Source organism: Pezoporus occidentalis, unplaced genomic scaffold (assembly GCF_034315485.1).
Source record: "Pezoporus occidentalis ecotype Australia unplaced genomic scaffold, CSIRO_AGI_Poc_V1 ctg43, whole genome shotgun sequence".
Classification (NCBI taxonomy): Eukaryota; Metazoa; Chordata; class Aves; order Psittaciformes; family Psittacidae; genus Pezoporus; species Pezoporus occidentalis.
Genome location: NW_026915758.1, coordinates 3677949 through 3704234, shown reverse-complemented (window position 1 = coordinate 3704234; position 26286 = coordinate 3677949). Strand labels below are relative to the sequence as shown.

Sequence of the window (26286 nt, the reverse complement as noted above, 5' to 3'; positions counted from 1 at the left end):
TTGTTCATGACGATGACAACAGGAAAATATTTGCCTGCTCTCCTTCATCCCTAGCTCTGCTTGCTAGGCTTTCCCATTCTCTACTGACCTCCACCAGCCATCACAACACTTTAACCTGCTCACCTTCCTGTTTTACAGGGCCCTTTACATTCAGTATGCTTTCTAGGACAATCCATCCAAAATGTGATTCTTTTTCAGCTACGCAGGAAAGTTACAGCAGACAAATTATAAACTCATAGGGAGAAATTTATTTTGAAAAGTTTCACATAACACTCTTCAGGGGTGCATGAGCACTCCCTTCATGGTAAGGACAGAACTGATGCTGATAACCACGCCAGAAAAATTCACAACCTGGAAGTGAAAAATATATAAAACTCATCATATAAAAAAATAATTTGCTACAAGCAAGTGTAAAAAACCAACAACCTCCCAACTAAACAGTAAAGTGTTTTTAAAACAGTAATAGTAAAACTCTCATTATTCTTGCCAGCAGATGTTATACCATAATGCATAAAACAGAACTGACTCAGTCTCTGTCAGAGGCAATACCAGAAGAGCGCAAGGTACTTACTCTCCAGTTCTGATGGGTCTTAAGTCAGCTCATAAGGCTGTCATACAGGCCTGGCAGCAAAATTAAGTTGCTCTTATTCCAGGTTCCACAATGTCTTTCCTGTGATAGGAATCCTTGAGATGAAGCTCCCAATCCAAAACTGCACCCTCCTGTGGTTACAGGAGAAAATAAATTGAGCACAGCTGATGGAAATTATTCTGATTCAATTATTTCATGAGCACTCCAACTAACCACATTTATCAGCCTCCTAAACTCATAAATCATAGCAATCTCTGTTGGGAAATTCGAAATTGATGTGGCCCCACCTGAACCAGAGAAGGCAGTAGGCATCTGACAGCCTTGAGGAGCAGCCTTGTGTGAGTTGATTGGAATTTCTAGCAGTATTAATCTTAATAACCTCAGGTAGCTTCCTCACTGCAGCCTATGTCTTTATGCACAAGCAGTGAGGGAGGGAGCAGTGCAACAATTATTCCCTCATTCTCTCCAGCAGACTGTTTTCTGATGAATATGAACATGTCAGTCATGCTCAGCCTTCATCCACAGCTCTTCTCAGCCCTCAGCAATGACCAGCCCAAAACCTGTAGAATTTAAACTGTGATTTGAGCCTTGATGTATAGGACACGGGAACAGAAACCAGAATACCTACCAACACAGCAGCATGAAGACTTAAAAACAAAAGCAGCTTTTCCCTCTTTCTTACAAGAAGCGCCTGTGAACTGTAACAGAAAACTGTACAGCATTTATCCAAGTCATTCAAACAATAGGTTGAAGATATTCAAATAGTATTAACACTGAAAATAGATGATTAAAACACAGATCAGAAATATGCATCTATCTAGGAAACCGAATCCAAGTAACTGTCACTCACAACTGACAGTATGGTCAGAACAGTTGTTGAAGCTCTCTGGTATTTGCTTTGTGAAGGATTAAACAGCTCCCATTGTGAACGAATTTGCGCTTTTCATAATAGACTTTTCAATGATAACAGATATACCAGATTTCTCCCCTTTTACCCAGATTGACTTACAAAAAGTCCAGGGAGGTAAGGCAAGACTGGACAAACATACAGGGATTCTCTGCCAGTGCTCTTAGTAGTGTCCACCGATTCATGGTTCAAAAGGACTTTCTAAGCCAGAGGTGCTGTCTTTATATTCAGCACCCTTTAAGGGATTCATCTTTCAAGTACCAGTTCAGTTACTTTCAGGTCATGTAAACTTTAATGTTAATGAGATTTTTTGTTTGTTTGTTTCTTTGGGTGTTTTGGTGTTGCTTTTTTTTTTCAGGGAGAAGGGATTGTTAAAGAGGAGTGCCACAGCTCACCTTCATGCCTGTGGAGATCACCTCATTTTGTATGCCAGGAGCCACCACATGAAGATTCCATTTAATAACCTCTAGTTCTGGTATCAGGAGACACAGTGAACAATCACTCCCTATTCATGTTCTCCCTCTACCACTTGTGATTTTATGGACTTTTATCATTTCTTCTCAACCACCTGCCTTTCAGTCTATTTAGTTATCCTCATACAGGTGTTGCATGCTACTTATCATTCCTGTCACCGTCCTCTAAAACCTCTCCCAGTTTTACTACACTGGGCTTCAGATGGAAGAAACCAGAACTACACACAGTATTCAAGAGGCACACAGACCAGCAATGCTTTATTTTCTTCTCTATTTGCTTTCTAGTAATTCCCAACATCTGAATTACAATTTTAACCTCTATTAAGATGATACCTTTAAAAATCTATGAAAACCCTAACCTTACTTCAAAGTCATAGCTATATCTTGGTAGAAAATTACTATTTTCTGCCATATCTGCTACTTCACATTTCCTGCACTGAATTTCACCTACTGTTTTATCATCCAGCCACTCTGTGAAGTAAGGCCCTTCCATAATTCTTCAGTCATCTTTACTACTCTGAACAGTACCTGCAAACTTTGACACATTTTTATGCAGCCCTTTTCCCCAAAAGGTCATGAATATACTGTGAAGCACAGGCCTAGGCACAGATCCTTGCAGACTTCCTTGGCAATTTCTTTTTGCTGTGAAATGTGTCTATTTATTCCTGCTTCCTATTTCTTATCTTTTAATCAGTTATTTAACCGTCTTTGAACCCTTCCTCTTATCCTACGGCAGCTTGCTTTCTCTAACAGCCTGGGATGAAACCTTTTCAAAAGTCTTCCCTTTCTGCAGGTCATTTCGATATTGCTATTGGTTCTGTACACGTAGCTCAGATCCTGTTTTACAAACAGCTGAAAATGATTAAAACTTGACCCTTCCTGCTCTCTTGATTTCATTCAAATTCAACCTGCTACTGCCTTCCTTTCCAGTTGTCATCCCCTCCCTTCTTCCCTATCAACACACACATTTTACAAAACTAAAATACAAAAAATTTTTTGGTATTACTTGTTTACAGAGCTTTCCAGCCTTTATAAGTTTACAATATTAAAGGAAACACAGCCACATAAAATACAGTGTGAAAGCTGTCCCATATTTATTATATTTTAAATATCAAATCCCACATACTCTTATGTAATTTCCCATCACCTTCACACACAATGTATCCTTATACATTAACAGACAATAAAGTTTCGTTAGACCTTTATTGCTAATGTGAAGAAAGTTTAAAGAGTCCTGCTGTAGGATGGGTGCTTGTTTTGGTAGGGTTTGTTTAGTTTGGGTTTTGGTGGGTCTTTTAGTTGCCTTTTTTTTCTTTTTTTTAATTGGTTGGTCAGTTTTGTTGTTTGGGGTGTGGAGAGAGCAGGGAGGACAACACCACAACATGAAGAACCAACAAGGCTGTCTGAAGATTGAAAGCTCCACATATACAGCTGCAGCCCAGCCAAGGATTTTGATAGACAACTGAAGCACTACTGATTTGGAAATGTAATTTTTCTCCCAGTGTACAGGTGAATAGCTCATGCCTAATTACAGACTGAGACAACTCGAAATAACACAAGTTTAAAATCTTAATGCAGAAAATCAGACCATCAGAATTTCCAACAAAGTATTCATTCTGGAGCAGAAAAGCAGCATTGTAACATAAATACAAACAATAATACAGATTATTTAATTGGACTACTTCACTCCTATGAATTCTTCCAAACAAGCTCTTTAAGAAAGCCAGAAAAAGAGAAGTCAGCTTCCATCTTTTCTGGATGTTTTGGCTTACAGCAGTCAGTCATGCTCTCAAAGTGTGATCTCACTGAAGCAGCTGTGTACACACAACAAACCACATTTGAACATGTTTCGATCCAAGAGTGGGTGAGGACAAACAGAGGTGAGCAGCAGGCTGTCCCTCAACCCTAATACCAACAGTTGCCATAGCAACAGGATGAATCACTGGAAGAGGCTGGGATTGATCTTTCCATCCCATATTCATTGCCATTTCTTCAGAGTGGTCTTACACAATGCTACTGTAACCGACACCACCACCCATACCCAGGTTCTAAAATTAATGGGAAATAATAGCAATGAAAAGGTGACAGGGAATAAATTACTGCTGTGTACCGAGTACACAAAGAATAAACAGCAGAATTTCCATCTTAATGCAAGCTATGCAAAGAGAAGGGTGGGTGCCAGCACATACAGGCGTGTTTCACCATGCCTTCCATTTCAAGATTTCCCTGCATTCTCCTGAAGAGCAGCATCTGCCTGTTCTCAGCATCTGTAACAAGACAGTCACCAATGGCTAGGGGCAGGCATTGCAAAGAGTAGGATATAGCAAAGGTTATTTTGTGCTTAGTTAAAAAGCCTGTTACATCATGTCAGCTTACTACAGAATGGCACAGAGCCAAAAGGGTAAGAAAGAGAGACTACTTACAAATATTAAGGAGATTTTTCAGGTTAACAATGGCATAGCTCCAGAGTCCCTCAAAATATATTACAGCACACACAAGTTTTGTAAATGTGGGATAATACATTACATGAGTATACAAGAGATTTTGGTAAAGACTACTACTGATTCCAATAACACACAGCTCAAAATTGCATTTAGTTTGCAAATTACAGGATGGTACTTTGTTGATACAGCCATAAGGTTTAAATGCAATATATATTTTGATGGTTTCCCCTTCACAATTAGCATTTCTTTTTAGGATATGCAAAATGGTAGAAAAAGTGTCTAAAATATTAGACTGAATTAAGAAAGCCTTAAAAGACCATTCCAAACTGTATTTATAAACACTGAAGAATGACCAGAATCATTAGCAGAACGTGGCCCTAGCTAAGAGCAGAAAGCTGCGTACATCAGAAAGAAAATATTATTCTTGTAAATGAGTAGATCACTTCTACTCCATGCACCCTACATTGTTCCACTTTTAAATCAGCATAATAATACCTCTGTAATGCACTATATTTGCATAAAGCTGAAGTAATATAGTGATAGTATGGGAAGTACCCATTATCTCCAGAAACTCTGTAGTTGACAAAGTGATTAGCCCCTAAACCAAAATAAACCCAAAACCTCAGCAAAACATCTAACTAGAACAGCCTTCAGAAAATGCATCATAGTTTCCAAGGCAAATACAGAAGACAAAAGTGTCTACATTAGCACATATATTAACAAAATTTCATCATTTATACTTAGTAAAAACAGATCCTGAAAAAAAAAACCAAAACAAACCCCAACCCCTAAACGATACCTACCAATTGTGTACATCAACATAACAACTCCACCACGATCCAAACAAGTCATAACAGTATGTGATATTTAAGAGCTCTGGGAACCCTGTTAATAACAAGTCTCCCATCATAACTTAAAGAAGCAAATAGCCACGGGTCTGCTGAGGACCATTCAACTGCATATACACTATCTTCATGTTCTTCATAGGTGGCTATTACACTGTCCTGAAGGGGCTCTTTAATCCTATAATTTGGAAGGAAAAAAAAAAAAGAAAGTAAGGATCTACAAACACACTTGATTTAAAAGGCAGTATTAAGTGCTACTAGCATCTAGATATGCAACCTTACACGTGAAGTCCAAGAATGCAGTAGTAGGCTCCAAGGAATAATTTTATACCACATGTCTGCACACGCCTATGTTTTAGTGGCAGCTTGACAAGGCTTGACTTGTCTGTGCTAAAGACCCTGTTTGCAGGGACAAAGTATCTCTTATTGTCAACTTCACTGTATTTCTAAGTCTCTCAGACCCTACACTAAGTACTTCTCTAAATCAAGTAAAAACTACTGGGTATGATCTAAATGCACTTAAACACACATTTTTACCAACATTGTTTCTCTTGCCATGCTCCATGCCTTCCTTTCCCCATTTGTTGTTAACTGAATTCTTAAATAATATATATTCTCATTAGAGATGTGTAAAGAGGTAAGAAGCTGCAGTCCTTAATATTAGTCTCTCCTGTGCTGCTATCCTAGACCCATTCTCTCCAGAGTACCAGAAGGCAGATGGAAGCACCACTCCGAACACTTTAATTTTCATCTCCCATTGCTAGAGTTATAACAACACTGGATTCTCATCTATTATTGTATACCTCACCTCTCACTGCAACACCCAAGCTCCTGGTCACCTACATCATGAGACACAGATTCTCTTTTGCATTGCAAATATTTAACAATAGGTTCAGGCATTCTCCGACATCCAAACCACCCAGGAGCCACTGACTGTGCTTTGCTGGCTGCGAATAGCTCTTCTTCCCTTCACTCACAGAGCCAGTCCCTCCTCTCAGAGCAACACTGCAGCACATTATTCTGTAGCTACAGGGTAGCTGAGTTTTCAGAGGATGACCTTAGAGTTCCTTCACCCACAGAGGATCACCTGTGCTGACAGGAATCAGTCAGCCTTTCAGAAGCATCCCCCTGCCTCCCAGAAACAGCCTTGTATTACAGCTGCAATCCTCCTAACAGAATGCAAAGCCAAAGAGCCTTGTGAATGCCACTCAATCATTTAAACAGATGCTGCTACTACAGAAATGAAGTGCTGTTATTGGCCATCTTTGACCTTTACCACTGCTCTCTGAGAGCACACGTCTCTGCGATCACAAAGCGTATATGCTATCACATTTGAATTGCTTGCGGGATATTGCTGCTCTACCTAGCCAGCCTAACCAGCTGTGAATCTAACATTGCAATTAAAATTCAATTGAATTTAATGAATAAACCAAAAGCAGCCTGATACTGCAGAATAGCTTCAGATGTTTAGTTTCAAGGACTTTTATTGTTTACTTATGCTACGTTTAAGGTCAACTAACAAAAAAAAAGGTCATAGCACAAATGACATGCAGCCCCTGGTTAATTGCAAAGAGCAGACTTGTTTTGCAGTTCTCCTGAATATGTACTTTGATACAAACCATCTAACAGCAGAGAGCTAATAATCACACACACACGCTTCATCTCCTGCAATGTGTTTTTCTAACTTCCTGCTAACTGACATGCCTGGTTAAGTGAAAGTTGGTCATGTCCCCAGACAGCAATGTGCTTCACGCAGCGCTCACCCACTTACCCACAACTCCATTATTCCTAAGGTTTCAGATGTCTCTCCGGATAAGCAGGGGAGTAATGCACAATGCATATGACTGTCAGGGGACACGACCAACTTTCAGTTAAGCAGGAGTCTCAGTTAACCAAAGGTTGTACAAACAAGGACAAATACGCTTCTAGATTACAGTATTTTCTATATGCTCAGAGTTTTTTCAGTATTTCATTTAAATAACACAATTCATCTAATTTAATTTCCAGAACTCATAGGGGAATGAGTATTCAGGAAAACAGCCTGTAGATGAAATTCTATTTGGCATTTCCATTTATAAGAACAATTCTTAATTGTTCTTTCTTATTGTCTATACAATGAATTTCTTCCTGGGTATGAAAGTAATGTTGTGCCTTCAAGAAAAAGAAACCATGCTCTTCCACGTGGATCTTCAAGGCCAAGTGAGTCCAGGATTCAGAGGGGGTTTTCTGTTGTTATTTTAAATAGCATAGATCTATGATAACATGTATAGACTACCTGTGCATAGAAATGGCACAGCCTTGGAAGCAGTCATTAAGAATATGAGAAAACCCTTATGGAACTGATCACTTGGTATAAAAGAACTAGATACTATACAAGGTAATTGGGATGGAAAAAATGTCATCTCAGAATGACATGTGTCTCAGGAACAACACATAAGATCCAAAAGAAACTGTCCTTTATACATCCTTTATAAACAATGTGAATGAAAACAGATTACTCTTTCAATTATATAATGAGTAATGAGCCCAGAAAGATTCTGCCATCAGAATAAAGAGCAGAATTTATTTCATGTGTGTGAAAGATTGTTCAAAATAGTAAAAACAACAAAAACAAAACAAAACAAAACAAAACAAAAAAACAACCCCAGGAAGAGCAAGGTTGCTTGTGGTGGTGTTTTTCCTCACAACAGGAATCTCGCAAGAGGGAAACAGACCACCTTACCGCATTGTAAGAGATTCCAAGAAAACACCTCAGATTTACCTGCATTTTGGCTATGTACATGCTTTTTTTGGTAATCCAAGAACAGGCTGAGGACACTTATTTTTGAATCTATACGAAGTTAGACTATTTGGTTTCTGAGTCCCACGACTATTCACTCTCAATGAAATTTTACACAGCTTTTACACATTTTTATTTATTAAAGAACCAGCTCAGACTTTCTAATTCCCTAGATATTAAATATAATCTGATTAATGCAAGAGGTTATGGACTTAACAGCTATGACACTGACATTTATTTAAGTGAGAAAATAAATAACTTGTAAATATATATATATAAACAGAGACTATGAAAAAAGATCATTTTGGTTACAGCACATAATAGTGGAATATATATAAATCAACTTGTATTTACCTTAAGATTTTTTTTCTCTATTTAGATATTTTAATTATCCTTCTGTTTTTATCAGTTGCTACAATTTTATTTCTCCTTAACACACAGTAGGTAATTTCAGAGCCTAACTTGTCATAGCACTCTTCATAATGTTGCAGTGCTTAAAAGAATACTGCTATGTAACAATATTTTCACATTTCTTACACCAAAACCTTTCAATACGTTTCAATTTTGTAGCTACCAACTCCTGATGACAATGCCCAGGTTATTTACCTTCTCAGGTTAGATACATAACACTGGACACAGAAGAGGAGAGTGTTCAAAGTAGACTGGATACTGATCAAAGTCTGCAGATCTTTGGCAAATTTTGGAATAGGGAGGGGAGTTCTGGACCTTAAGTTTCTTTCCAGTTAGAGAAGTTAGAAATAGGAAGAGTACCTATACAGAGGTGGATCTGAAGTAAACTTCCCTCTGTGATATTTTAATATATACAATTGAGGTTGTTGCCAAAACACAGATACTTCTGGTTTTGCATAAAAGCTGAAGGTTATGGGTGCAAAAATATAATTGCTATGCGGTAACTATTTTAGTATACCACAGGAGTAGGTGCTTGGCCCACTGATCCCTTCATAGGGCAGTCTGACAAAACTATATTTGATAAGCATAATTTGTAATCACTTGTTAATGCCAATCAAGTTTTATAAGTTACATTCTTTTTTGCCCTAAATTTACCTGCCCCTTATAAAGTTCCTTTAGTTTCTTGTTTTCCTGTGCTATTTTAAAGACTTTCTGGCCAGACTAAAACACCCTTTTTCTCTCCTTATATGCTCTTGCATTGCATCAATTTATAGTAAGAGATGTGTAATCTCTATCTACATTCTGCATAAGTTTAAGACCTGTGCCACACAGAGTTGAAACTGGACTGCTCTTTCTTATTTCTCTTTCTTGTTTTTTATTCTCTTTTTCTTATTCACATAGCATGACCTTTACCAGTTTCTTTTATGAAAAGAAAGGAGCTTTCACTTTACTAGATAACTTTGAGGTTAATTGTGTTACAGACTTGAGAAAGAAGCCTCTTAAGCTTTGGATAATTGTTTTCATGTAGAGAGCTGTTATTTCCAATTACTTCTCATGCTAACAACCACTTAAGTTTGCAGCACTTGCAGTTCTGTTTTGTCACCACACTGTTCAATAAAATATGGTTTTGGAAGTCATCAAAATCATCAATTCCTCATCACAGTCAAAATTAAATCTTCTCTAATCTAAAAATAGTATGAAATAAATGTGACTTAATAGAGCGGCAACATGTGCTGCAGCGCCCAAGAACAAATCCTGAAAAGCATGCCACTGGATTCCAGAATAAGCCCCACAGATGCCCTTTCCCTTTAACTGCCGGAGAAAATTTAGCAACTATACAGTTTTGTTTCTGGTAAGCTTAGAAAAAAGACTACTCCCTTTTTCATTCTCTTACGGAAAACAGAACTCAAGGATGTTTATATTGGAACATAATTTTCATATATAAGAATTGACCACATTATTGTGAAAGCATTTTTTTTTACTCAAAAACCACCTTCTGAACTGCTTCGACAGGAAAATGCCATCTTTAAAACCATAAAATGCGTATTTTAATATAACAGGTTTCATAGTTGTCCTAATACACAAATAAATTAAGGAGTTTATATCTGATATGAATTAAAGAAAGAAATAGCATAGTTTTTAAAGCAAAATAGTCTGGGAACTGGAAAGTGCTGCTGCACTAGATTTGATCCAGCTTCTTACATATTTAACCGACTAAAGTCCTGAATTCTGGCATTCCGCAAAACAAAAACTATTTAAGCTGTTTTAATTGCATCTCTTGGTTGATTCCATAGTATAATCCTATGACTTCTAGATTTCTCTGAGACATAAATACCTCAAACAAAATATCAACAAAATTAACGCTACTGGCAACTGTGTGAATATATCCTGGAAGTCTGCCTCACCATGACTGTTTGGCAAATATTTTGCAAAGTATCAATGCTGACAATCATTCTCCTGAAGTCATGGATATGCATACAAAGGTGTTATATTAGATCATGCAGTTCATATGTATTATCATGAGACCATACGATTTACTATTCAAAAGGCTCCAACCACATTTTTACCACAAAAAGTAGAAACCATCACCTCCTTTAGATGGAATTTCGAAGGAAATCTTTCTACAGACAGGCCAGCCACCATTTTCTCTCTGGTCCATTACAATTGCTGAAGACATTCCTACACCTAAAATCTCATTAAAAGCTTCACTATCTCACTGAGATACTCTGTACTCAGAGGACCAGTCCTTTACATCTCTCAGCCTCAAACGCAAAATGGTGAGAAGTGCTTATGTCATACCTTGTTCTGTTTGTATCAAAGAACAGTCTGGCTAACATCCATAGTGGAAAAGATGGAAACCCAAGACTTGAGGAAAAGACTAAATAAATATATTTCCTAATGTGAATTGCTGATACAATCTTCAATAGATAACAAGGATAAGGATAAGCTCAGAACATATTGTGAAAAAACGGAGCATAAGGGAAAAGGCAGCATGATATTAGTAACCAGTTTTGCCACTGAAAACACAGCAGGCATCTTAAGCCTATAAATCCCGAAGAGACCTAAGGCAGCTGGGTAGCTCATTCTGTAAAATGAAAAGTTTGAGGGCAGTTTCCTTTTCAGGACAACATGCTATTGACCATATAAATCTTTTCATTAGTATGGGTACAAAAAAGACTTTCTCTTAAAAAACAAGTCCTTCATTATCAGTTGAGCTTTGTCATGAAGTTATGGCCATAGAAACCACGAAGAATGGAAACGCTGCTGTAGATGTAGCATGTAGCTTTCTGCTCACAATCCTAAGGTAGCAAATGATCTTTTCATGCTGTGTATCATCAGCATACCAGAGACCTACAGAGTTTAAAATTTAAACCTATAAGGCAGATAAATATATTTCAATACTAAAGAAAAGGAATTCTGATTGGTGAGTAAAGATAATCATGCTAAACTACAAGAACCTAGTATGTTTTGTTTATTGATAGAAATAGCAATGTAGAATTAAAATGACTGTCAGACTAGTTTAATACAACCAACACAGACTCAACTAACATGAGGATTTTGGGTGACCAAAGAATGAAGAAAGGATATAAGACAGTCACCACCTCCCTTGAGGAGGACAGTTCTCAGTGCTCTGCAGACGTCTAATTAAGGCAAATTCAGTGTCACAAGGATGAAGTCCTTGAACTCCAGAGTGCAAAGACATTAAAGAAAGAGAAGCCAAAGAGAAGCCTGCCTTAATCAGTTGCATCCATAGATGTGGAATGACCCCATGATTTAAACATTTTGTTCAAACTGAGGCATTGAAAAGCATTCCCTATGTTTTATCCAGGCACACCAGTTTGTTTTGGGGATGAAAGTTAAATGCACCTGAAATACACACCTCATCTGTTCTATTTTCATTTATTTTTGCACTTTTTCTCTACCTCTGGATCAAAGTGCTAGAAATTAAGTTAGAAGTACATCATTTCATTCCCCGTTTCTCAGAATTTTTTTTTCTGTATTTGAACTGTGCATTAAATTATCCAGACTAGGAATTTGATCAAAATATACCCCAGCTGTCCTCCAGCCACATGCCTATACCTTCTCTCTGTGGATAGCTTGATCCTTTTTTATACTACCTACTTTCAACAGAGGCTTCAGGCTTCCAAGACAGAAAGCACTGAAGCCTCCCTTTATTCAGAGCAAGCAAACAAAAGCAGTTGACATATTTCTCCTAGACACACTTCACAAAGACAGTGCATGCATAGATAACGTATTTTGGAACAAACAAAACCACAGTTAGTGAGAAGAGAGAAACTCAAAAATATGCCTCATGGCAATAGAAAACCCTAAAGGAAGAACCAGAAGTCTCCAAAGATGATTCAGAAGGCAGTAAAGGTCCCTGAGCTGCCAACAGGGGCTACAAGCATACCCAGGGGAAATATAATCTCCTTTTCCTGTTTTTACAATTTTCCTCTTGGCCACTATCAGCAACATGATGCAGGTTAGGGAGACCTTTGATGTGATAAAGGGTAGCTGCTTTTACATTTTTATGACTGATGAGAGGAACAGTAGTAGCTGTAAACTTCATAAAGGTAGGGAAGAGACTGAAAACTAGTTGCTCTACTCTAAATCAGCAATTAAGAGGAACTGAAGGTCACTCGATTGTAACAAGAGACAGATCCTCATGGAATAGTCATCGAATCATAGAATCATAGAATAGTTAGGGTTGGAAAGGACCTTAAGATCATCTAGTTCCAATCCCCCTGCCATGGGCAGGGACAACTCACACTAAACTATGTCAGCCAAGACTCCATCCAACCCGGCCTTGAACACTGCCAGGGATGGAGCTTTCACAGCTTCCCTGGGCAACCCATTCCAGCGCCTCACCACCCTTACAGAAAAGAACTTCTTCCTTATACCCAATCTAAACTTCCCCTGTTTAAGTTTGAACCCGTTACCCCTTGTCCTATTGCTACAGTCCTGACGAAGAGTCCCTCCCCAGCATCGTTATAGGCCCCTTCAGATACTGGAAGGCTGCTAGGAGGTCTCCATGCAGCCTTCTTTTATCCAGGCTGAACAGCTTCAACTTCCTCAGCCTGTCTTCATACAGGAGGTGCTCCAGTCCCCTGATCATCCTCGTGGCCCTCCTCTGGACTTGTTCCAACAGTTCCATGTCCTTTTTATGTTGAGGACACCAGAACTGCACACAATACTCCAAGTGAGGTCTCACAAGAGCAGAGTAGAGGGGCAGGATCACCTCCCTTGACCTGCTGGAGAAACTCCTTTTGATGCAGCCCAGGATACGGTTGGCTTTCTGGGCTGTGAGCACACACTGAAGCTGGCTCACGTTCATTTTCTCATCGACCAACACCCCCAAGTCCTTCTCTGCAGGGATGCTCTGAATCTCTTCTCTGCCCAACCTGTAGCTGTGGCTGGGATTGCTCCGACCCAGGTGTAGGACCTTGCACTTGGCATGGTTAAACTTCATGAGGCTGGCATCAGCCCAACTCACAAACATGTCAAGGTCCTTCTGGATGGCATTCCTTCCCTCCAGCGTATCAACCGAACCACACAGCTTGGTGTCATCGGCAAACTTGCTGAGGGCGCACTCAATCCCACTGTCCATGTCACCAACAAAGATGTTAAACAAGACCAGTCACAACACCAATCCCTGAGGGATGCCAGTCATTACTGGTCTCCAGCCAGACATTGAGCCATTGACCACAACTCTTTGCGTGCGGCCATCCAGCCAGTTCTTTATCCACTGAGTGGTCCACCTATCAAACTGATGTCTCCAATTTAGAGACAAGAATGTCATGTGGGACAGTGTCGAACACTTTGCACAAGTCAAGGTAGAGGGCGTCAACTGCTCTACCCCTGTCCATCATTTCTGTAGCCCCATCACAGAAGGCCACTGAATTGGTCAGGCAGCATTTCCCCTTAGTGAAGCCATGCTGGCTGTCACCAAGCACCTTGTTGTTTTTCATGTGCCTTAGCATGCCTTCCAGGAGAATCTGCTCCAACATTTTGCCAGACATGGAGGCGAGACTGACTGGTCTGTAGTTCCCTGGGTCATCCGTTTTCCCCTTCTTGAAAATGGGGGTTATATTTCCCTTTTTCCAGTCATTGGGAATTTCACCTGAGTGCCACGATTTTTAAAATATGATGGACATCTTCCTTCTTTCTAACTGATATTTCAACCTTCATTTGTCAGAGATTTCGTCTCTCAGTCTGAAGGTGACTGGCTACAGATATTAGTTGTACAGACATCTGCTCTTCCTGGTGTACTTCAAGGTACACACAAAAAAAGACATTTTCTTTTTCAAGATTTGTGTGCTATTTAATAGCAAACAAAATGTCCTCCAAAACAGGATAAAAATGGACCCAATGAGAACATAACGCTATTTTTAAAGTCTAGAATGTACCCAAGCAAAGAAACAAACACCCACCTTCCACCAAAGCATACACTGAAAACATGTGTTTTACAGAAGAGACTGTACCTATGGAATGGCTCAACAGATTCTTCAAAGAGGTCTACAGAAGGCAAAAGGGGTACTAAAGCCTAAATACTTGGCTTTAGGGGTTGACTAAGGAGAAGTATTCCCAACAGCTGTTATGCCCTGCTTCATTAGTGCACTCAGAACTAAACAGACATTCACGTGGCAACAGTTCAGGGCTGGTGGGCACCTTGCAAACATCCTTCTAGCTCAATTCATAACAAGGTGGGGGTTGTAGGGGAAACAACAAAAGAAGACTTTGACAGTATCAAGCAAATGTTACAAAAGCCATTGTTCTTTCCCAGGTTTTATAGAGAGCAGATTAGCAGCTGAAAAGCATGTATTTGAAAAGCAAATGTGGCATTGATACTCTTGTAGCCTCTGGGAACAGGCAAAGGCTCTACATCATTACAAGTCATTGGTGATGTGGTTTACACACATCCCATAGCCAAGTAACAGATGCATTATACTTGTACTGCTTTGCATATTCTTGGTTTCAAAAATTCTTATTCTAGAAACAATCACTTGTGTTTTAATGAGGCAACGTACACAGTCCACAATCAACAGAAATTCAGAGCTCCAGATAATCTACTACACAACATCTGTCAGAATGCTATTTACCTGCGATGTTGTATTACTACATTCCTTTCATATATGTTTAAAAAAAATCCAAACCAAACAACCTAGTCTCTTTCTCACTTCCGTTACAACCTATTTATCTTCCATCCGGAACAGAGTAAGCTGTAATCCCCAGCCAAAGGTAAGGAACCAAAAAGTACATCATACATCATATTTAAAATGCTGTAATTTAGTTACATTACAGAGAGTATGTACTGTTGATGTGAGCAGCTTTCTAGGTATTTAATTTGATACGCCTTGATTTTCAAGGCACTTACATCACCCTATCGCTTCTAGAGACATCCTGCACATTTAAAATTAACTATTTCTGTATATGGGATAGCTTCCTTATTTAATATTTCAAAAATGGTTTCCAGGTCCATTACGTGAAACCAAAATGTCAAAACCATCTGGAGCAAAACTACATCTTTATTAATAAAGGAAAGGTGCAAGACCAACCTTAAAAATGCAACTACAAAACTAACCTTATTTAGAATTGTAACTGAAACATCTAGCAGACACAGCTGAATAACAGAGGATTTTTTTTTTCTGTAATTTCCTTGTTCCTCATCCCATCGGGCTATTCCATGTAAGCTAGTTGCAAAATTAGAAAGCCTCAGCCCACTCTAGAACTCCCTATATGCATATATATATTCATACAGAAGTACAGAGAGGATGTCAAGGACCATCTATTACACAGTGAAAAAGTTGAAAGCAGACAAAAATGGAGGATGAAAAATTATTATTTCAGCGTTTCAGTTAACTCTTTACTAAAAATCCCATCCCTCCAAATTTCACATGCAGTATATGTGATTCCTTACCCACCCAAGTGGATGATTTTTAGAAATGCTTGCAGTAACATGTGTTATTCTCTACCAGGAGTATCAAAACCAAACATCTGTTTTGCTTGAAGTAGGTCTGATGAATTACTGGTTTCTAAAACAGTCAGTAATATTAAGAGCAAAATTTACAAAAATTTATGTGTTTACACATCTTTTTTCCACCTGTGCAGAAGCTCACCATTAGACTGCTAACGTTTCCTAAAGGTTACAACACATACACAGAAAATACAAAAAGCAGATTTTCAACTCTTGCTTAACCCAGAGTATTGTATATTCTTGACTCGGTCCAGAGCTCCCTTAAAGTGAATCTTTTCACTGATCCAGAGCAGTTTAGTACTCATCCTCAGCATCACCATCCCCTTCCTATCAGTGAACATACTGTGATCATACCAATCAGATTTAAAGAGTGCATCCCACTTGAGACTCTCGAATAAAGAAGAAGTAGGAATTAGAACTACTTACCTGAAAGGGCTATATACAAAAGTCCTAGTCAGCAAAAAAAATAGCACATTAACCATTACAATTAAAAAACAATCTATAACCATCTTCATAAAATTCAGGAAACTTCATACTTCTCTTCTTGATGCTGGTCCTCTTGGTCACTTAGCTCATCATCATCTACCATATGCCCAAATGGTTCGGAAGAAATTGATACCATATTAGAAAGGATAACTCTGCTATCACTGCTTCCTGTAAGGATCAGCTGATCATGAGAGTGATTGTATCTGACATTCCATACCCTAAAAATAAAGTCAGAAAGAACAAGAGTCTATTCTTGGCAGGCAGTGCATCTACAATAAATTATATTTTTTATTCATTTTTTTTTTAAACAGCACTAAAAATTCATCTTTGACTTAAATGTTGTAAGCATCCTTAGAAGTGACGTGCCTTATTCCAAAGACTGTTTTTGCCATCTTCATTTGGCTTTTAAGTTTCCACATCATCCATTTTCTATGAGGTGTCTTTAAAACTCAACAAATAAGTTTTGGGAAAAAATCCACAAACATCAAAGAACAAAACACTATTCAGTGGTATCATTCCTTGAGGGCAGATACCAATTCATTGTTTAGTGTGACAGATAAATGTTTAAGTTCTAAATATAAAAATTTCCCCAAAGCAAAATATGGATTAAAAATAAACTGTTAAACAAAAATCTCACAACATTCTTACAGAGAAGTTTAAAATAGGCCCTAAAACAAAAGTAGGATTATATTTCTCTACAATTTTTAGATTTTACATATCAAGTTAATACTAAATATCTTATGGTTCTCATTCTATTCTTTTTCCTTTAATCTTCTGGAAAAAAAAGTATAAATGCTGCTTTTGTTAATTCACATCTTCATTCCCCTCAAACTAGCTTCAGGGTCCAGATTTATTTTGCAAGAATTACTCCAACCCAAATTCTATAAAATATGAACCGCTCATCTTTTCTCAACCACTGAAGTCTGCAAACGTCAGACAAGATTCTATCCTTGCTCCAGCCAGAGGCCAGAGCAGTAGATACAGGTTCTAAGTATTCTCTCAGAAAATAAAATTACTCTCTTGCATATTCTGGCTTAAGGGCTGTGAAAAGCATGAAAAATATGGGGCTGAATTACTGAGCGTTTCAACCATTCAACAACAGAAGGATAGACGGCAGCTGCTTTTCTGTACATCAGGTGCAGCAGATCAGGCTGGATTTGGAAAGGCACACCTGTATCCCAGCTGGCACCTACAAGCCAAGTTTTGTTCTGTGCTTCTCAAAGGAGTACCCTATCTCCCCACAGTGTTAACAACAGTTCCTTGCCAATTAGACTAATATCATCTAAGCTCCTAATTTACAATCACACAAGGAACATTCACATGTTGAAACCTTTCCTCTGTGCAGAAAAATGATTATTCACAATAGCACAAAACATAGTTAGCTTGCATTGTTCCTAAACAGTAAAATAATTAGCTGAATAAATTACATAAACCATCCACCCACAAAACAGCATGCAGATATTTTGTTCTACCAGTGGGAATGCTCCTCTAGTGTCTTCACTGGTTCAGTGACATTTCTCGTGTCCCAGAATTTCACCTTGCAGTCATCTCCGCAGCTAGCCAGGTAGTACTGTTTATTGGGATTAAAGTCTAGGTCTCGTACCAGCTGTCCGTGTGCATTTTCTATGCAATATATCTGTCTGTAAAACACATTAAAAAAATTAAATGGTCTATAGAAAGCTAACCGCACTCCACTGACAGGAATCTGTTTCCCTGGAAACTTGCATAATCCCCTCAGCACTCGCAGACCTAGACTTCCCATTACTAGTGCATACTTTAAGGAAATCCCAGCTGTTAACAACAGTGACTTGTATAGATTTCTCAGCTTGATTCAAAGCTTTGCTCTTTTCTTGTTTGCATTAGGATCATCTGAAGCTAAAAGGAAACAGTAGTTCCAGATGATTCTAGTACAGCTCTCTTAACAACTGTTATGAAATGTCCACTATTAAACCACAATATTTTCAGATAAGAGCTTCTCCACTCCTAAGCGGTTTTACTAATTCTGTATTGATAACACCTACTTCTCCCTACATGAAAAAAACAAGATGCAAGGGATGCAACAGATATGAACAACAGCTTTTTATTATTGCCCAATTTTGTACTTACCTTCCTGAGCTCTAGCATTTATCATTAATTTACCTGTGGCCCTTAAACTCTGCCATGTATATACTCATCCAACTGGACCACTTCAGAAAACATTTACAGTACTGCTAACAACCTAGCACTCTTATTCAAAACACCACGTTCTGCCAGTTTGTCTCTCTACCTAGTCTCTTAAACTTGGGTTGTGGGTTTTTATTTTTGTTTCCACTATTGCATTACCAGTTTTCTCAATGTCACCATCTACCAAAGTTCTGCTATGGCAGTCACTCAGGATAGAAGATACTACTTAGGTATCCCATGTCAACACTCCTCTCAGAGCTTGAGAAGTTAAGGATATAACTCAGGTATTCCTTTCTACCAGATATTCCAAGAGCTGTATTCAACATTTCCTTTTAATTTCTTGAAACATCTTCACAGGATTTTTTTTTTTTAAATCTCAAGCATGCTTCCAGCAATAAAACACTTCTTTCCTCCTTTACTGAAACTTTCACTTCTTGCCCTGCTCATGGAGATGTATACAAGGGCTTAAAAAGAAATACCACTGTCCATCCTATATTCAACAGTGCTTACTATGAAGGCCTTTATCCCAACTTAACTATTACTCTGGCCACTTGTTCCCTTACCTTCCCAAACATGAATCATCTTCTCTTTCACTCTATCACCTTACCTACAGCAATAATACCTACACCAAATTTCCCTCTTACATTACCAGATTAAGGCCAGACCACACAAACATTTTCTCCAGCTTCTGGCTCCTCTGTCTCATACTCTTCCTTTTTTTTTTTTTTTAATCTATTCTCAGAGTCTGAATTTTCCCAATACAATTCTCCATCTAAATCCATTCAGTCTAGTGTCTGCTTCCTAGTGTTTAGTCTCTTTTGCTTCACAAACCCTATGCTGGATGAAGACTGTTTCCCTCATTTAATCTCAGTCGTCTTCCCAACAACCTCTTTTTTTACTCCCCTTCTTTGTTTACTATGTCCAAAATAATTTACTCCATCTATTTTATAGTTATCATAATCACATTCTGTGGAAGTAGCTGTTCTAACTACTTCTTTAGAATCCCCCTTATTCTTTGCTTGTATAGCAGTTTTCTGTTCTTGATTTCTCACTCTCCCTCATTTTTTTGCATCTTGTACTGCCACAGTTTATACTTCTAGCCTGACTAGTCATTATCCAATATTCACATCATTCTAGACACATTAGAGTGTAATTGCAGAAATGACTTTTGCACATATTTTTCAAGTTACTCAGAGTATTCACTTAATGAAAGACAAAAAAGCTTTTTCTAATGAGACAAATCATGAAGCAGACTTCACAACAGTTAACATTTTCGACTTGGAAAAATAGGTTTTAATCTTAAGGTCTGCCTGCTATGTGTTAAAAAATAGAATTATTACAGAAACATCATTAAAAAAATCAAATTAAACACAACCTTTTCTCCTTTCACCTTTCCTTTATTGTACGTTTCCTTTAAAAGCACCTTCATGAATGAAAGTATACACATATATACGAAGTTAGATTTTTATATATTCTTTTACAAGTCAAAGAACAGGACTTTCAAACCTGATGACAAGCTTTCAGGAACTGACTTTTAATTATTACATTTGTATTTTTAGATTTTTTTTTCTTAAATTAAATAAACCTTTTTGTCAAAGCCATACAAGGCTGGCGAGCATTGGGATTTATCACTACACCCCTGAGCTGGCAGGAACCAGAGAACTAAATTTAAAGTCATCCCCCTTTAAGGCAACAAAAGTTATTACAAGACATCAGCCTTCTTGGTTTAGTGATAAATTACTATGTGCTAAAGGGATAAAGCATATCTTAAAAAAGCTTGCACAGGCTTTAGTAGTCATAGCAACAGATGTGCAAAACATCACTCCTTTGCTTATCAAAATCACAACTGAGCAGGGGGGAAAACACCTTATTAGGTACATTTAAAGCTTTGATTTGGTCATGATTTCGATAGATTCAGTAGTTTCATACGACTAGCATGCTAAAATCTTTAATATAGCATAGTATGCTATTTGTTAAAATAAGAATATTGAGGAATGAACTTAACCTATGAATTACTTTCAGAAATTAAAGTTATCTTTAAATAATATGCTACTAAGACAGTTCACAGCATAGTCAGAAATGCTGTTAAATCATTCTCAAGTTGAATTATAGAGCAGCTTCATTCAGGTAATGCCCATGTATTAAAAAAATTATCCTGAGACTACCGCATAGTTCATTAAAACTCAATATACAACTTAGAATTGAAGCTGAGAGGGGGGAAACAGAGAAAACCCTTTACTAAATATATCACCAATGCAAGCCCAACCATTTCTTTTAAAACTGATAGCTTTGCCACATTACCAATCCTAAAAAGAAAAAAAAGTAAAAAAAAAAAAAAAGTAAAATAAAAATAAATTTAGGAGCAATGAAAAAAAAAAAAAAAATCTATCTCCAAAGGAGATTGTCTTTCTTAAAGAACATGACCATGATTTCTCATTACCTCATGCTTCGTGTATCCCATCCTCGAACAGTGGTGTCATTGGCTGTTGCAATCTGTGTGCAATTGTGGTGTGGACTCCATCTTCCAGAAGTAAATTTTAATTGTCCTTTCCCTTCCAAGGCTGCAGAACTAGAGAGCTAAAATAATGAAACAAAGCTGGCAATGTTTCTAAATGCAGTGCTAAAAGGAAATTAGGTTCACTGAAGACAAAACCTGCACAACAGCCTATTGTTCCAAATGTAACAGACTACCAAAATCCTAAGTTAAAAAAAACACAACAGAACAAATGAAAAGCTAGAGCTGATTCTGTATCTCACTAAGTAATTTCTACAAAGGCTTATGCAGCATAATGTATTCAGAAATACTAGAAGTACTGTTCTACTTTATAAACTAAAATAAACAGTTTCAGATCATTTGTTGAAACAGGAGACAGACAATATGGGCACACTGCACAAATCTGTGCTGACAGAGGGGAGATTTAGATATCATGGGAAAAAAAAAAAAAAATCTTCACTGTGAGGATAGTGAGGCACTGGTTGTCCAGAGAAGCAGTGGATGCCCCATCCCTCAAAATGTTTAAGGGCTGGTTGGATGGTTGGATGAGGCTTTAAGCAACCTGGTCTAGTGGAAGGTGTCCCTGCCCACGTCAGGGGAGCTGAAACTAGATGATCTTTAAGGTTCCTTCCAACTCGAACCATTCTATGATTATGTGACTCTGAATTCATCCAGTTCAATTCCTCCAGCTGCAGGCAACCATGTAGTCCTTTCATACCTGAACCATCCTACAATCGTTCACAATTTCAAATACCCTCATCATATTGGCAGAACAGAGTCATTCCCAGAATCCACATATTTTTAAATGCTGAGTTTCTACATCACAGCAAGAAAATATTTTTACTCCTTAAACACAAGTTTTCTGCTTTATACAACAAAAATTAAACATCAAGTTCATCCTCTGAAATCTACTGTTGTTCCTATATACTGATGATGGATTCCAAGTTTCTGTCATCAACAATTTCCATCATTTCACTCCTAATTCTATACTACCATTAAGGAGACCATTAAACAAAATGAATCCCAACACTAACTCTTTAAAAACTGGTCTTCTATCCTCTTTTTGATCTAGTAGCTTCTCTTTCATGTTTCTTCAGACATTTTTTGCCCTCCTTTAATTGATCAATGTTTGTTCTAGTTGCAGTAATTATGGGGCACTCTACAAAGTTCTCCACTAAAGTCCACAATGTATTTCCTACCTTGAGGAACAGAAGACATCTTGCCAAGAAAGCATCTCATGCTTATTCCTAACACCCTCCTATATTTGGATACATTACTTTTATCCACATAGACTGTGAAATCTTCACCCACAAGATCTTCCATCTTGCCTGGAATGCCACTGCCAGATATTTCGTGTTGTCATAGAACAGAATCACAGAATCATAGAACAGTTAGGACTGGAAAGGACCATAAGATCACCTAGTTCTAACCCTCTGCCATGGGCAGGGACACCACACACTAAACCATGTCATCCAAGACTCCATCCAGCCTGGCCTTGAACACCATCAGGGATGGAGCATTCATGGGCATTCATTCATGGGCATTCATTCATGGGCAACCCATTCCAGTGCCTCACCACCCTCACAGTAAAGAACTCATTCCTTATATCTAATCTAAACTTCCCCTGTTTAAGTCTGATCCTGTTACCCCTTCTCCTATCACTACAGTCCCTAATGAAGAGTCCCTCTCCAGCATCCTTGTAGGGCCCCCTTCAAATACTGAATTAAGATCACCTATACATTAAATGCTACTAAAGAATCCAGAAGGGACAAGAAATCTATGAAATCTAATTAATCTTTTGGATTAAAATTATCAAATCTGCATCTCTGCTCTTCCCCTTTGTGAAAATATAAGGCAAAGAGAAAAATACCTATATTTTAACATCTTCATTTCATTCTGTAACATTCATCTGCCATTCCAAACACAATGCATTTACCCAAGAAGGAGTTCTAGTGATTTGGTGACATCTGACCTAAAGTCTGCATATAGAAACAGTAACTGTCATCTTTTCGGCACAATCCACCCAGACTTTGTGGATTGGTTGGGCTTCTCTTGGGTTCAGCTAATGATTACAAATGACAAAGAATAGCTAATTTAATTGCAAAAGGTAATGATGCAGTGAGCATAAGATTAGTTTCACCCCAGAAGATAAAAGTAGTGATCAAAAGGACAGGAGAAGCTTGTCTTAATGCAAATGCAGGCAAATATTCCCATATTAGTGTAATGAAGAAAAAACTTAGCAAAAAGCGCTGGGGCAGGGGACGGGAAGGAGGAGAACAAAACCCAACAAACCTACAAAACCATAACTTATGGTTAGTAAATGTTTTCTATGACAGGCTGACCAGATAATTCAGAGAATGAACACACAAGTAATTTAATTACAAAAAAAGTTCTGAAAATACCAGGAACCCTAAAGTTCTTCATGGTAATTCTAATTAAACATATGTCTTGTAACTCCCAGGCAGATAGAAGAGATGCACCCAGTAAAAGACTCTGAACTTTTGATCACTGTAAGCAAGCACAATTTTTGGCCCATGCTAAATTTTAAGGCAAATATCATATCAATTTTTCACCAGTACTACACTCAGGTTATAGATGAACTTTCTCACAAACATGAAAAGTTCATAAAAAGTAGCACTGGGTTTACCTCTTGCTATGGAAATTAATACTGCCTATAATACATACCTATCCAAAAAGTAAGCACTTGAAATGTGTCCATGAAACAAGAGCAGTGCTGCACCAGTGTAATGAATACCCGCTTACTCCCATTACTTAATACAGATTCAGCAGACCAGATCCTACTATTAATGATGATAATGCCATTCAACTTGAACACTATCATGGCTTTGTTAAGGGAAAAAACTCAAGCACACAAATATTTTTATTATTTTAATCCTAGGCTATTGATTTATTCAGTTAAAATAATGTACACACACACAGGTACATGGCTATTTCAGTAATTAAGTCTATAGCAACAAAAATATTTTGTAAAGACTTTCTTCCCCTCAACAGTCCCTACAGAACATGCAAGTTTATTAGCTACTTATTTCTTTGTCACCATCTGCTAGAACCAAACAGCATATTAGGCAAGACACCATGTGTCTTAAGACATGCCAAAAATGGACAACCCTTTATCCTAGTGTACAATAAACTCCATGTTTCTTATTTAAATAATCTCCTTCTGTATCTGCATAGAAAAAGCTAATGTAAAATTCCTGGCAAGAATTTCTGTATAGCACCGATGCCTATAATCATATAAAATCATAGAATCGTAGAATGTTTTGAGTTGGAAAGGAACTTAAGATCATCTCGACCCCGTCCCAAACCGTGGCTGTTCAGGTCTCTGGGTGCAGGGAGTGCCAGAGCCTGCTGCTGCCGGGGGAGGGAGGACAGCATTCCACCTGCGTGAGGTGGCAGCAGGTAGAAGATCTGCTTAGCCTGGTGGCAAGACTTAAGGAGGAGGTTGAGACGCTGAGGACTATCAGGGAGTGTGAAAGGGAGATCGGCTGGTGGAGTAACTCCCTGGCGTGCCAGTCGGAACGGTTCCAGGGAGATACCCCCCAAAAGGGGAAGGACCCCCTGCCTTCTCACACAGACGGGGATGGCCCGAGACAGCCCCTGCCCTGTAGCTGTTGCGCAGAGGTAGGGGACCAAAAAGACGACGAGGGTTGGAAGTGAGTTCCAGTTCGACGTCGTGGGAAACCCTCCCCCCTTCCTGCCCTGCTTCCCCAGGTGTCCCTCCATAATAGGTTCGAGGCCCTGGATCTTGAAGGAGAGGTAGGTGAGAATGTGGTACAAGGCCAGCCCACAAGGCCACATCGGTAAAGGGGGTCGACTTTGCACCTCAAGACTGCCTCTGATAAGAAAGAAAGAAGGGTCATTGTAGTAGGGAATTCCCTTCTGAGAGGAACAGAGGGCCCGATATGCAGAGTTGACCCTCATCATAGGGAAGTGTGTAGTCTGCCTGGAGCCCGGATCAGGGATATCACCAGGGCGCTCCCCAACCTGGTGCACCCGACAGATTACTACCCGCTGCTGGTCTTCCAGACAGGTTGGGGGGAAGCTGCTTCCCGCAGTCTGAGGGGGATGAAGAAAGACTACAGGGCCTTGGGGAGGATGGTGAAAGAGTCTGGGGCTCAAGTGATCTTCTCCTCACTCCTTCCATCTTCCACTGATGATGTGGGAAGGAATGGGAAGATTCAGTTCATAAACGACTGGCTTCGAGACTGGTGCTACAGGCAGGGCTTTGGATTCCTTGATAACAGCTGGTTTTATAGGGCACCAGTCTGGACAATGACAAGTGGGAAAGGTTTATCTCACAGAGGCAAAAGGATGCTGGGGCACGAATTAGCAGGGCTCATTTGGAGAGCTTTAAACTAGATTCGAAGGGGGATGGGGTTGTAGCTGGGCTTGCCCCAGTGGGGCAGCGCTCCAGAATTGATGAAGACTGGGAGGCCTCCTATAATCCTAGGGTGAAATCGGTGTGCTTGGCTCGCTCCCTGGAATGTCTGTACACCAATGCGCGCAGCATGGGAAATAAGCAGGAGGAGTTGGAAACCTGTGTTAAGTCAGGAGACTGTGATCTGGTGGCAATTACAGAGACGTGGTGGGACAGCTCACATGACTGGAATATAGTCATGGAGGGCTATGTCCTTTTCAGAAAAGACAGGCCAGCCAGGCGGGGTGGTGGGGTTGCTCTTTATGTGCGGGAGCAACTACAATGCACCGAGTTCTGTCCAGGGACAGATGACGAGCGAGTTGAGAGTCTGTGGGTGAGAATTAAGGGGCAGGCTGGCAGGGGGGATACTGTTGTGGGTGTCTGTTACAGACCACCAGATCAGGGTGAGGAAGTTGACGAGGCCTTCTACAGGCAGCTGAGAGCGGCCTCACAGTCACAGGCCGTGGTCGTCGTGGGGGATTTTAACTTCCCTGATGTTTGCTGGAAGGACCACTCAGCAACCCAGCCACAGTCCAGGAGGTTCCTCCAGTGTATGGATGATAACTTCCTCCTGCAAATGGTGGATGAGCCGACCAGGAGAGGAGCGCTGCTGGATCTCATCCTCACCAACAAGGAGGGTCTGGTTGAAGCAGTAAGGGTTGAGGGCTGCCTTGGTTGCAGCGACCACGAGATGGTGGAGTTCAGGATCTTGTGTGGTAGGACTAGTAGAATAGCAAGTAGAATTGCAACCCTGGACTTTAACAGGGCAAACTTTGGCCTTTT

General features: G+C 39.1%; 1 protein-coding gene across 5 annotated transcripts in view; it reads right to left on the bottom strand.

The window, feature by feature from the left end:
* Positions 1-225: 225 nt before the first annotated feature.
* EIPR1 (EARP complex and GARP complex interacting protein 1) overlaps positions 226-26286 on the bottom strand; it is a 91931-nt gene continuing 65870 nt past the window's right edge. For 2 of the 5 annotated variants that reach the window (XM_062634600.1, XM_062634603.1), the window contains exons 6-9: positions 21012-21148; positions 17881-18048; positions 16459-16626; positions 3047-5436 (exon numbers count right to left, since the gene is read on the bottom strand). In XM_062634600.1, the coding sequence (XP_062490584.1) occupies positions 5262-5436; positions 16459-16626; positions 17881-18048; positions 21012-21148 (648 nt within the window). In that variant the 3' untranslated portion in view covers positions 3047-5261. Of the gene's footprint in view, positions 1969-3046; positions 5437-16458; positions 16627-17880; positions 18049-21011; positions 21149-26286 lie in introns of those variants that run through there. The other 3 variants (XR_009967782.1, XM_062634601.1, XM_062634602.1) reach the window with 3 other exon arrangements.